The following is a 12,843-nucleotide window of genomic DNA, read 5'->3' as shown; positions in this document are numbered from 1 at the left end:
AAATCCGATCCCTTATAACCTTTTCCAACACTTTACCAACAACTGAGGTAAGGCTCAGTGGTCTATAATTACCAGGGTTGTCTCTACTCCCCTTCTTGAACAGGGAAACCACATTTGCTACCCTCCAGTCATCTGGCACTATTCCTGAAATTTTGATCACAAATCTATCATATCCACACAGCAAAAACTGACAGAAACAGATTAATAATAAAACTCCCAGTTTCATATTTGTTTAAACTGACAGGTACAGTTTGATAACTATCAGATTTTCACAGCAGAATCTGACAATAACTGATCGATTACTAAACTCAGACTGACAAGCAAATACAAAACAGGTATAGACGTGACAACTACACTCATGCATTGACCACCAGCAACTGATGTGTAGGTGCACAGCTACACTCATTCACATGGCAGTAACAGAGAGCTACAGCTTAATAACTACAGTCACCCACCTGCATTACAGTAACTGTCAGGGGCAGGTTGATAACACTCACACATTTATGTGACAGAAACTGACATGTACTGATAATAACTAAACCCATCTATGGATACAGCAGAAACTGATGGAGACTGATAATTGCACTTCCATTATCATTGCAGAAACTGAGATTTATAACTGCACCCTCTCATTCACATGACAAAAACTGAGTGAGCAGATTTGATAACCATAACCACACATTTGTATTGTAATATGTGACAGGGATGGGATAATCCTTCCTGCAAAATGTTACAAGAAAGCAAGAGAACTAATTAATTAATTAATAATTCACAGCAGAAACCTAGAGGTATAATCCTGATAATTACACAAGAATATTCACTGGGGAGACACTGACAAGGTTCAGATTGATAATGACAATCTCATTCATACAACAGAAATTGGTTGGTACGCACTGAAAAGCACAGTCTCATAATTACAGAACAGAAACTGACAATCACAGACGGATAACTACATTTTCATATTCACATGTCTGAAAATGACTGTTAGGATTGAATGAATATGGTGCATTTTTACAAGCAGAAACATTCAAGGTTACGCTAACAACTGCACCCACACATTCAAAGCTCGGAACTGACAGGTAAAGATGAAAAGCCAAGCTCACGTGTTGACATAGCAGAAACTGAGAAGCACAGTCTGAAGCCTGCTCTCTGACATTCAGATAGCAGAAAACGACTGGCACAGATGGATAAGTATACTCACCTTGCAGACACTGACACGAACATTCCCACATCACCAACAATCAGGTAAAGACTTACAACGGCATTCTCATATTCACAAAGGGGGGGAAAAAAAATAATCACAGTCAAGTCCAATTTGATAACTTCTCAAATAAACACAGGGCAGAATCTCACAGGTCCCCGTCAGTCTCTGCTGTGTGAATACATAAGTAATTTAACAAAGGCTCACCAATGTGTGAGACATGAATAGATCAACAAATAAACTCATATCCACAGACCCACTTACATTGTGTAGTCCCATTCATGGATCTGGACACTTAGTTTGTTTCTGGACTTCACTCAATTGGTATGGAATTAACAAAAAGAAAAATCACAAGACAAAGAAGCAGCTCAGATCAAGAGTGGAATCAAACACCTAATTCTGTTCAGATTCCTGGCTTGAAATTAAATATTGTAATGATTATTAACTGAACATTGCATCCAATAATGAAATATCACTGAACTTGGCTGATGTTGACTTGCAGGAGGATTTTCTTCTGTCTTCCTCCAGGCAAATACGTGAGGGACTAAGAGAAAGTAATATTCCCTCGGCACAAAGCCAAGTGTGACCAGCTGCTTCTAACAAACGGAAGGTATGTTACCGCTGTCAGAGCAGAGAGCATCCTTTCCACAGTCACAGACCAGATTGAGTCAGACACACATTGAGGTCAATTTCCAGTGAGATTTGTTCCAACAACACAGAGGAAATAGAAGTTTTGTTTTTTTCCACCATTCACAATGCACACCTGCCCAGTTCGAACAAATTTCAGCATTTCAAGTGTTTTGCGAGATCTGCAGCTCGGATAGCGGATAATGTTGAGCTGGCTTGCTTTTCTTCATACAGTCCATCACCATGCTCAGTGGTATCATCAGTGGAGCCTCCAATGAGTCAGTTATTCCACGTCCTGTGGAATTTATACTGTATGGTCCATTATGGTGACTACTATCACTTCTGGTTTTGATCTGTCTGAGTTTTCATTTTTGGGGTCCGATTCTATAATCTTGTTGATTGAAGTATGCATGGAAAACCATGCCTCTCGGAATTGCTGTGTGTCTGTGTTTGGCTTGGGCTACCATGGTTACTTTGTCCCATGTTAACCTGATGGCCTTTATTGTCTGAATATGTGATACATTCAGACAACCAAGGCCATCAGTTGAAATGGGACAAAGTTACCATATTAAAAAGAAAGAACTGTGGATGCTGTAAATCAGGAACAAAAAACAGACTTGCTGGACAAGCTCTGCAGCTCAGCAGTAACTGGTTCTGAGGAAAGGTTACTGGACCCGCAAGGCTAACTCTCTGTTTTTCCCTTCACCGATGCTGCCTGACCTGAGCTTTTTCCAGCACCTTTTATTTTTGTTGTGTAAGGTAACCATAGCAGCCTAAGCCAAACATAGACATGTTAAGGAATTCCTAGAGACATTGTTCTCCACACAAACATAGAATTGGACCCCATGTATAAACCCATATAGATCAAAACTGAAATGACAGTACTCAGCATAACAGACCTGACAGTGCAAATTCCAAGCAGAGGAGAATCACATTGCATCAGCAGAGGCTCCACTGATGATGTCACCTAGCATGGTGGCAAAACGTCCGAACAAAAACATGACAGCTCACTGACCAAGTCAACAACATCACATTTCTGCATTCACAGCCCATTGACATTTACACCGTTTTTGAAGATGGACAGACTGAATACTTGTCCAAAATACACACTCAAACTGAATATAATCTGCATTAAATGACTCTGATAACAGCTACCACATAACAAATTGCATTGTCACAGAGAATATTACTGGCTGCCAAAGTTCAGCCGTGTTGTCAAATAGAAACTGACAAGCATGTGTTGATTCCTCTGCTCAATCATTCACCCTGTAGAAACAGGCAAAAAACAGGTTGACACTCTGATATATGGAAAAAAAGTTTGCTATACCATTCTCAAATTCACATTTGAAAAATGATATGTACAAATTAATATTTATGCTCACATATCAAACTACATGTACCCAAATGATAAATACGCTTATATATCCACAGCATATCAACAATCCGTTCTTCTCTGTTGCTAACACTCCAGTTTCACAGCATAACTTCACAGGTCCAATTTTATAAATGCATTTAAATATCCACAGACTTAACATTTTTTTTAGGTGCAGTGTGATAACGGTAGTAGATTCACCAACTTTAGGTACATTTAAGTTGTCATTGGAGTAGCATGTGGACATACATGGAATAGTGTAGGTTAGATGGACTTCAGATCGGTATGACAGGTTGGCATACTATTGAGGGCTGAAGGGCCTGTACTGTGCTGTAATGTTCAATGTAACTACACTCCAATTTTCACAAGCAGATTCTCATAGGTACGTACTGATCATGAACTTCACGTATCCATGAAGCAGAAATGGACAGGAACAGCTTGGTAATAACCCTCCCAATGTCATACAGCGTGAACTGACAGGTACACTTTGATAACTATATGCATATCAACAGTGCAGTATCTGACACCTATGTATTGGTAACTACACACATACACACTCTCACAGACACACTCTCACGGAGCAGAAAATGAGAAATATAAATGGATAACTAAACAGACATATTGACATTGCAGAAATTGACAGGCTATATGGATAACTACACTCATATCTTGCAGCAGAAACTGATAGTGACACTGATTGGAGAGCCGAAGTGGGAGAGAGAGTAAAATTTGTCAAATCAACAGAAAGCAAAAAGCACTGGTCACAGTACGTCAGCACTCGTCTGTGACCCAAGGTAATCCGAGTAAAACTGATACCGAGACACGCTGGCAGGTGTCTGAGGAATGTACGAATAGTTTGGGCCTCGATATGTTGGAGATTTGAAGAAGGATGTCAAACCTTTCGAGGAAACAAAAAGTAAAGGGCCTTGACGGAACAGGCAATTTAAAATAGTGTCTAAAGATGGTGCGCACGATTAATGCTCTCTTTCAGGAAAAAAAAGTTATCGTTTGGTTTATTAACATATCGAGGTGTTTTTGAAATGTGAAATGAATATGCAGGTGCAGATTTCGGGCCCCTTTTTGCCGCTTGCATTTAAGTTTTTGAAAATCCGATTCAAGGTCAGAAATGGACATTCCACTCGGTTCGGGAATGCGGGAAAGGGAGATGAAGTCAAATATACATTCATAATCTAAAAGTAAATGTATTCGCGCATTCTGTTCTGTTCAACGTCCGAGTTTTCGTTAAATATTGGCGGGCTTTTCGAGTTTGAAAGAAAGCGGTTGAAGATTTGGCGCCGGGATTTTCCGGCCTCCTCCCCGGGCCCTCTCCGGATTGGTGAGGGAAGCAGATATCTGATTGGGCATTGAAACGACATTAGGAGATACTGAACAATGTGACCAATCAGCAATGGCCGCACCCCCATTCCTCCCGAAGGTATAAGAGGGCGGGATGTGGCCGCATTGCAGAATTCTCTGTGAAAGTGTTTGTGAGATTGTGGCGATGTCTGGGAGAGGAAAGGGCGGTGGCGGGAAAGCTCGGTCGAAGGCGAAGTCTCGGTCGTCCCGGGCTGGGCTGCAGTTCCCGGTGGGCCGTGTTCACAGGCTCCTGAGAAAGGGTAACTATGCTGAGCGTGTGGGTGCCGGAGCGCCGGTCTATCTGGCTGCGGTGCTCGAGTACCTGACGGCTGAAATCCTCGAGCTGGCCGGTAACGCGGCCCGGGACAACAAGAAGACCCGCATCATCCCCAGGCACCTCCAGCTGGCCGTGCGCAACGACGAGGAGCTCAACAAGCTGCTGGGAGGGGTGACCATCGCTCAGGGCGGGGTGCTGCCTAATATTCAGGCCGTGCTGCTGCCCAAGAAAACCGCCGCTGGGGGCGCCACTAAAAAGTGAAGAGACCGTTCTGTAACTTGACAATCCAAAGGCTCTTTTCAGAGCCACCCACAACATCAGTGAAAGAGTCTCAGACCTCGTTTCTGTTCGATTGATTTAATTTTAAATATACAGAGCCTGGGACTTCGCAACGTCAAATTTCAATCACATCATTCATTGATCCTGTAGTTGTCACAGTTCGATAGAAAATGAAATCCATCCTGCTGCTCCTGATTTCGGTAATATTTCCATTCAGAGCTGGCAGCCGATGAGCAGGAAGAAGTTATGATGAGCTTATTATAAATTACAATGTATGACATAATTGGAGAACAGAATAATCGTTTTGCAAATACGTTTTCCAGTCCGACTGCTTGTTGTTCACTGCCAATTTCACATCTCCCTTCATCGCATTAGAGAAAGCGAAAGTGACCCGGGACAGCACGTTGCAGGGTCATTTGCTTCTGATAATGAACGGCCGCTGACCCTCTGCGCATTAATCTCAGGTGCAGCTCATTTTCCTGCCTTTGATATTATCGAGTCCTCACAGTGTGGAAGCAGGCCATTCGGCCCATCGAGGCCCGACTGACCCTCTGAAGAGCATCTCTCACAAAGTGCCCTTCCATATCCCTGTCACTCTGTCTTTCTCTGGACACACTGGGCCCATAGCATAGCCATGCCACATAAAGTGCACATCTTTGGACTATGGAGGAAACCAGAGCACCTAGAGGAAATCCTCAAAGACACGAAGGCCACCCACCAGCCTACCTTTTATCCTGGGAGAAGTAGCCCTGGCCTGTACAGCTTCTCCCTGAAGCTGAGCCCCTTACAAATCTTTTATGAATGTTTAAGCTTAAAGTTAAAAACAAAAGCTTCTCGTCAATCTGGCTGTTCATCATCTTGAAACCTTGGATGAACTGTCTAATCCATTCCCTACAGCAGACCAGGAGTGCAGCATCAAAAGGGGACGACCAGGGCTGTTTCAGAAAATTCAGCGGAGAAGGCTTCAGCAAATCCATCAAAGATACCAAGAGGCAGGACTGGAACAGTTTAGTGGCCCCAACCAACCAAACTGAGCAAAGCAAGATAGTGGACAAAGACAGTTCCCACCCTGATGCTGTCCATGCTTGGTTGACACAGAATGCCAGCAGCGTGGTGTCCACTGCCCCGCCAGGCCTCAACGCACCTGTTCTATCGGTCACTGCAGTTGTCAGATCCGTCTTCCTGGTGAGAACACCCAAGGAAAGTAACAGACCTGGACTGAAGCACCAACTCTGCATGTAATTCCTGTGGGGAGGTACTCTCTGACATCTTTGTCTCCCTCTGACAAGCTGTACTCTGCACCTGCTTGAGAAGACCACCATTATCCCAGTCCTAAAATCTACATGCAGTATGACTTCATCTGTACTGCCCAGTGGCTCTGGCATCCAAAATCATGAAGTGCTCAGAGATGCTGGTCATGGCCCACTTGAACTCTCGACTTTCAGCCTGCCTCAATCCCTTGCAATTTTCCCACTAATGCAACAGGCCCACAGCAGATGCCCTTTTCCCAGCCCTGCAATCATCCCTGGAACATCTGGGCAACAAGGCCACCTACAATCAGGCTTCTGCTCATCAACTACAGCTCAGTCTTCAACACCATTGTCCCTGCAAGACGGAACTCAAAACTAACACCTCAGGCTTGGCTCCTCCCTGTGCAACTGACTCCTCAGCTTCCTGAAACACAGACCATAAATCAAGAAGATAGGCAACTGAATCTCCTCTGCGAGGACATTCAAACACTGCAACCCTCAAGAATGCATTCTCAGGTCCCTACTGTACTCCTTGTATACTCACTATTGTTGTCAAATTCTGAATGAATGCCACCTATAAGTTTGCTGTTGACAACACTATGATGGGATGGATAATAAATAATGATGATTCAGATGACAGGAAAGAGATGGAGGGTTTGGTGACGTGGTGCAATTATAAAAAGAAAACTGAATGGTCACAAAACAAAAGAACTTATAATTGGTTTCAGAAGGAAAAGAGCAGAACACACCCTCAGGTCCATCAACAGAGCAGGGTGCTGAGAGTGTCAATTTCCCAAGAGTTACAATAACCAACAACCTTCATGGGACTTCCCACATAGATGCAATGGTAATGAAGGCACAAAAAGGCCTCGTCTTCCTGAGGCTGCTCATGTATTTGGCATGTTACTCATGCACCATAGAAAGCATACTGTCTGGGTTCATCAAGGCCTGATATGGAACCTGCTCTGTCCTGTTCCACGAGCAACTATGGAAGGTTGTGTTCACACCCCACACCGTCATGGCACCCAACTTCCCAACCATGGGCTCTCATTGCTGTGCAAAGCCTGAGACATCAAAATCCATCCAACCCCAGTGGTGCCCTCCTACAACCTCTTGCATCAGGCAGAAGATACAGAAGCTCGAACACCCACACCAGCAGGTTCAAGAACAGATTCTTCCCTGTCATTGTTAGACTGACTAATGGAATCTTAAATTTCAAAAGTGTTGATCTTGCCTGCATACATCCTGTGGAGTGTAACTTGTATGCCTTATCATTTCCATTTTTCACATTATGACCTGTATGTGCTTACTGACTATGATCTGGCTATACTGCTCGCCAACAAAACCATTCACTATTTAGGAACATGTCACAATAAATCTAACTAAATTCCTGTAGCAGAGAGACCAGAATTGAATGCATTATTCCAAGTGTTCTAATCCATGTCCTGTAAAGCTGCAACTTGTCCTCCCAACTACTGTTCTCAATATATTGGCCAAATTTTCCGAAGGATACCATCAGCAACAAATGTTGAAACAGAAGTTAAACAAGATACAACCTTATTTTCAAAAGGCTGAAAAAGCCACCCCAGTGCCCCCTGAAAGAAGTTTTGTACAAGATGTGATAATGGGCCAGTTGGAGGTTTCAGTTCAGTGGTGGTTAATGCAGCTAAATTGTATGTGTTCAAATATCATGAAACAAAAACAAAAACGGCAACTTCTGATCAGGTTCCAGTTTGACAACTGATTTTTCTTTTTGTGAAGAGAAGGTGTGTGGCCAAGATATTGTCAATTCACACATTCTTTCCAAGCAGTTTTAAAAGGCAATCATTTCACGTTGAAGAGATAATGGGAACTGCAGATGCTGGAGATTCCAAGATAATAAAATGTGAGGCTGGATGAACACAGCAGGCCAAGCAGCATCTCAGGAGCACAAAAGCTGACGTTTCGGGCCTAGACCCTTCTTCAGAGAGGGGGATGGGGGGAGGGAACTGGAATAAATAGGGAGAGAGGGGGAGGCGGACCGAAGATGGAGAGCAAAGAAGATAGGTGGAGAGGGTGTAGGTGGGGAGGTAGGGAGGGGATAGGTCAGTCCAGGGAAGACGGACAGGTCAAGGAGGTGGGATGAGGTTAGTAGGTTAGCTGGGGGTGCGGCTGGGGGTGGGAGGAAGGGATGGGTGAGAGGAAGAACCGGTTAGGGAGGCAGAGACAGGTTGGACTGGTTTTGGGATGCAGTGGGTGGGGGGGAAGAGCTGGGCTGGTTGTGTGGTGCAGTGGGGGGAGGGGATGAACTGGGCTGGTTTAGGGATGCAGTGGGGGAAGGGGAGATTTTGAAACTGGTGAAGTCCACATTGATACCATATGGCTGCAGGGTTCCCAGGCGGAATATGAGTTGCTGTTCCTGCAACCTTCGGGTGGCATCATTGTGGCAGTGCAGGAGGCCCATGATGGACATGTCATCAAGAGAATGGGAGGGGGAGTGGAAATGGTTTGCGACTGGGAGGTGCAGTTGTTTGTTGCGAACTGAGCGGAGGTGTTCTGCAAAGCGGTCCCCAAGCCTCCGCTTGGTTTCCCCAATGTAGAGAAAGCCGCACCGGGTACAGTGGATGCAGTATACCACATTGGCAGATGTGCAGGTGAACCTCTGCTTAATGTGGAATGTCATCTTGGGGCCTGGGATGGGGGTGAGGGAGGAGGTGTGGGGACAAGTGTAGCATTTCCTGCGGTTGCAGGGGAAGGTGCCGGGTGTGGTGGGGTTGGAGGGCAGTGTGGAGCGAACAAGGGAGTCACGGAGAGAGTGGTCTCTCCGGAAAGCAGACAGGGGTGGGGATGGAAAAATGTCTTGGGTGGTGGGGTCGGATTGTAAATGGCGGAAGTGTCGGAGGATAATGCGTTGTATCCGGAGGTTGGTAGGGTGGTGTGTGAGAACGAGGGGGATCCTCTTGGGGCGGTTGTGGCGGGGGCGGGGTGTGAGGGATGTGTTGCGGGAGACGCGGTCTCCCTGGACTTCACCAGTTTCAAAATCTCCCCTTCCCCCACTGCATCCCTAAACCAGCCCAGTTCATCCCCTCCCCCCACTGCACCACACAACCAGCCCAGCTCTTCCCCCCCACCCACTGCATCCCAAAACCAGTCCAACCTGTCTCTGCCTCCCTAACCGGTTCTTCCTCTCACCCATCCCTTCCTCCCACCCCCAGCCGCACCCCCAGCTACCTACTAACCTCATCCCACCTCCTTGACCTGTCCGTCTTCCCTGGACTGACCTATCCCCTCCCTACCTCCCCACCTACACCCTCTCCACCTATCTTCTTTGCTCTCCATCTTCGGTCCGCCTCCCCCTCTCTCCCTATTTATTCCAGTTCCCTCCCCCCATCCCCCTCTCTGAAGAAGGGTCTAGGCCCGAAACGTCAGCTTTTGTGCTCCTGAGATGCTGCTTGGCCTGCTGTGTTCATCCAGCCTCACATTTTATTATCTATTTCACGTTGAACATCTGTCTCTGCCTCAATTATATGAAAAGAGCACGTCCTTAAAAACAAGACACATTGCTGAATTTACCTTCGCCCACTTGTTCAAAATGTGGGAAACTGGCATATTTACTGTCAACCCCTCATGCCTCCAGTAGCTTGTGAGCAGGTGTCAGCACTAGAAACATATTCAACCCTAATCATCAAAGCCCTGAAGCCTGCATGCATGTTACATTTATCATAAATACAGAGGTTAAAGCGGTTTGAACTTGTTCATCAGATTATTAGCATTTCTGGCTCGGCTAAACCACCTGTAATTGCCATAGAGCCATTATATATAAGTCAATATCAGTGATGGGAGTGTGGAGTCACACCTAAAAGGGAGAGAGAACATAATAAACTCCAGTAACTCATTGTTCAGCCACTTCCATTTGCTCAAGTTGCTTTTTTTGACTCCATTTCCAGGGTGACAAGCCTTAGTGGGGTATGGACCATGTGCTTCACCCCTGGCAAACAAAGCAATTACCATCTATTTAAGTCAGAGAAAATGGGAACTGCAGATGCTGGAGAATCTGAGATAACAAAGTGTGGGGCTGGATTGACACAGCAGGCCAAGCAGCATCTTAGGAGCACAAAAGCTGATGTTTTGGGCCTAGCCCCTTCATCAGAAAATGGGGGCTGGGGAGGCAAATCTGAAATAAATAGGGAGATAGTGGGAGGCAGACTGAAGATGGATGAAGGAGAAGATAGGTGGAGTAGCGAGTATAGGTGAGGAGTTAGGGAGGGGATAGATCAGCCTGGGGAGGATGGACAGGTCAAGGGGGGGAGATAAGGTCAGTAGGTAAGAAATTGAGATGTGGCTTGAGGTGGGAGGAGGGGATAGGTGAGAGGAAGAAAGGGTTAGGGAGACAGGGTGGGGGCGAGCTGGGCTGGTTTTGGGATGCAGTGGGGAGAGGGGAGATTTTGAAGCTGGTGAAATCGATAGCACTAGGCTGCAGGGTTCCCAAGTGGAACATGAGTTGCTGTTCCTGCAACCTTCGAGTGGCATCATTATTGCACTGCAGGAGGCCCAGGAGGGACATTTGCCTAAGAAGTGGAAGGGTGAGTTAAAATGGTTCGCGACTGGGAGGTGCAGTTGTTTATAGCAAACCGAGTGTAGGTGTTCTGCAAAGCTGTCCCTAAGCCTCCACTTGGTTTCCCCAATGTAGAGGCAGCCACAACGGGTACGGTGGATCCAGAATAACACATTGGCAGATGTGCAGGTGAACATCTGCTAGATGTGGATCATCTTGGGGCCTGGGATGTAGTTGAGGGAGGAGGGGTGGGGGGCAAGTGGAGCACTTCCTGCAGTGGCAGGTGAAAGTGCCAGGTGTGGTGGGGGTGGAGGGGAGTGTGGAGTGGACAAGGGAGTCGCAGACAGAGTGGTCTCTCCGAAAGGTAGATCAGAGTGGGGATGGAAAAAATGTCTTGTGGTGGGGTCGGATTGTAGATGGTGGAAGTGTCAGAGTTCACCTCCCACTCATGAACTATTTTAACTCCCACTCCCATTCCTCAGACGACATGTCCAACCTGGGCCTCCTGCAATGCCATAGTGATGCCACCCATAGGTTTCAGGAACAGCAACTCATTCTCCATTGGTGCCCCATTGATACATTGACAGGGATGAACTTTCGTGGAATCTCGACACAGCAGGAAATGGCCTTTCGAGCCTGATCGATCCTCCGAAGAACATGGAAAGAACAGCTGATGCTATAAATCAGGAACAAGACCAGAAGTAGCTGAAAAAGCTCAACAGGTCTGGCAGTCGTGCAGAAAATAAAATCCAGAGTTGACGTTTCAGCTCCGGCCACCCTTGCAGTTCTGAGGAAAGCTCACGGGACCCGAAAACTTAGCTCTGATTTTTTTTCTTCTTCAGAGATGTTGCCAGACCTGCTGAGCTGTTTCAGCAACTTCTGGTTTTGCTGCGACAAGCATCAACCGAAACAGGCTGGGGCCTGAGGGAAAGTGTGATGTCTGGTCTGAACCCCCTACATATTGGCGGGCTTTTCAGATTTGAAATAAAAGCGGTTGATGATTTTGCGCCAATTATTTCTCCCGCCCAACTTCCCAGCCGTGTTCAGTTAGAGTGGGCTAACACCAAGGGAAGCATAGGCAGGGAGGTGCTTTCCTGTCACTGAAATCTCCAGCACACTGGGAGGCTTCAATTATGTACTGCCATCAATTTATATCTTCCCCACAGCAATGTCCGTTTTGTCTTCTAATTAACGTGACAAATCCACTTCTCGGCCAGATTGAAATTGTTTAATAACAGACGAAACGACACAATACAACAGCAGAAAAAAATTGGGCGCATAATAAAGTAACCAACATTGCCAATCGATTGCTGCTCTCTCGGGACAGTTTAGTGGCTCTGAAAAGAGCCGTTGTTTTTCTCGGGGTGAATGTGCAGGGCCGGGCACGCTCCGTTTAGGCGCGCTCCCCGCCGCGCCAGCTGGATGTCTTTGGGCATGATGGTGACCCGCTTGGCGTGGATGGCACACAGGTTGGTGTCCTCAAACAGACCCACCAGGTAAGCCTCGCTGGCCTCCTGCAAGGCCATCACGGCCGAGCTCTGGAAGCGCAGGTCGGTCTTGAAGTCCTGAGCGATCTCCCGCACCAGGCGCTGGAACGGCAGTTTGCGGATCAGCAGCTCGGTGGATTTCTGGTAGCGGCGGATCTCCCGCAGAGCCACCGTGCCGGGCCTGTAGCGATGAGGCTTCTTCACTCCGCCCGTGGCCGGAGCGCTCTTGCGGGCCGCTTTGGTCGCCAGCTGCTTGCGGGGAGCTTTCCCTCCAGTGGATTTGCGCGCTGTCTGCTTGGTTCTGGCCATTCTCTACAACACACACACAAGCTGCTGCTGTCAATGCCGACGCCGCTGCTGCGCTGCCTATTTAAGGGAATGGAGAGCCCGCCCTAGAGCTGGGATTGGATACAGTCCCGTCCCTCAATCCCCTGAGAAACAGCTCCGGAAGGTACAGAAA

At 46.7% G+C, this 12,843-nt stretch overlaps 1 protein-coding gene across 3 annotated transcripts; it reads left to right on the top strand.

The window, feature by feature from the left end:
• The first annotated feature begins 1,701 nt into the window (after positions 1 to 1,701).
• Positions 1,702 to 8,259, top strand: LOC132206860 (late histone H2A.2.2-like). Of its 3 annotated transcripts, none has more exons than XM_059641971.1 (2): positions 1,702 to 1,811; positions 3,879 to 8,259. In XM_059641971.1, the coding sequence occupies exon 2, from the start codon at positions 4,651 to 4,653 to the stop codon at positions 5,092 to 5,094; it is 444 nt and encodes a 147-aa protein (XP_059497954.1). In that variant the 5' UTR covers positions 1,702 to 1,811; positions 3,879 to 4,650; the 3' UTR covers positions 5,095 to 8,259. The 3 variants fall into 3 exon arrangements, with proteins under 3 accessions (XP_059497954.1, XP_059497955.1, XP_059497953.1); XM_059641972.1 differs by having other exon boundaries at positions 1,706 to 1,811; positions 3,876 to 8,259; XM_059641970.1 differs by having other exon boundaries at positions 1,712 to 3,680; positions 3,876 to 8,259.
• Positions 8,260 to 12,843: the final 4,584 nt, after the last annotated feature.

This window comes from Stegostoma tigrinum, chromosome 44 (assembly GCF_030684315.1).
Source record: "Stegostoma tigrinum isolate sSteTig4 chromosome 44, sSteTig4.hap1, whole genome shotgun sequence".
Taxonomy (NCBI): domain Eukaryota; kingdom Metazoa; phylum Chordata; class Chondrichthyes; order Orectolobiformes; family Stegostomatidae; genus Stegostoma; species Stegostoma tigrinum.
The sequence above is the reverse complement of the archived record's forward strand: the minus strand, read 5'-3'. Positions and strand labels throughout refer to the sequence as shown.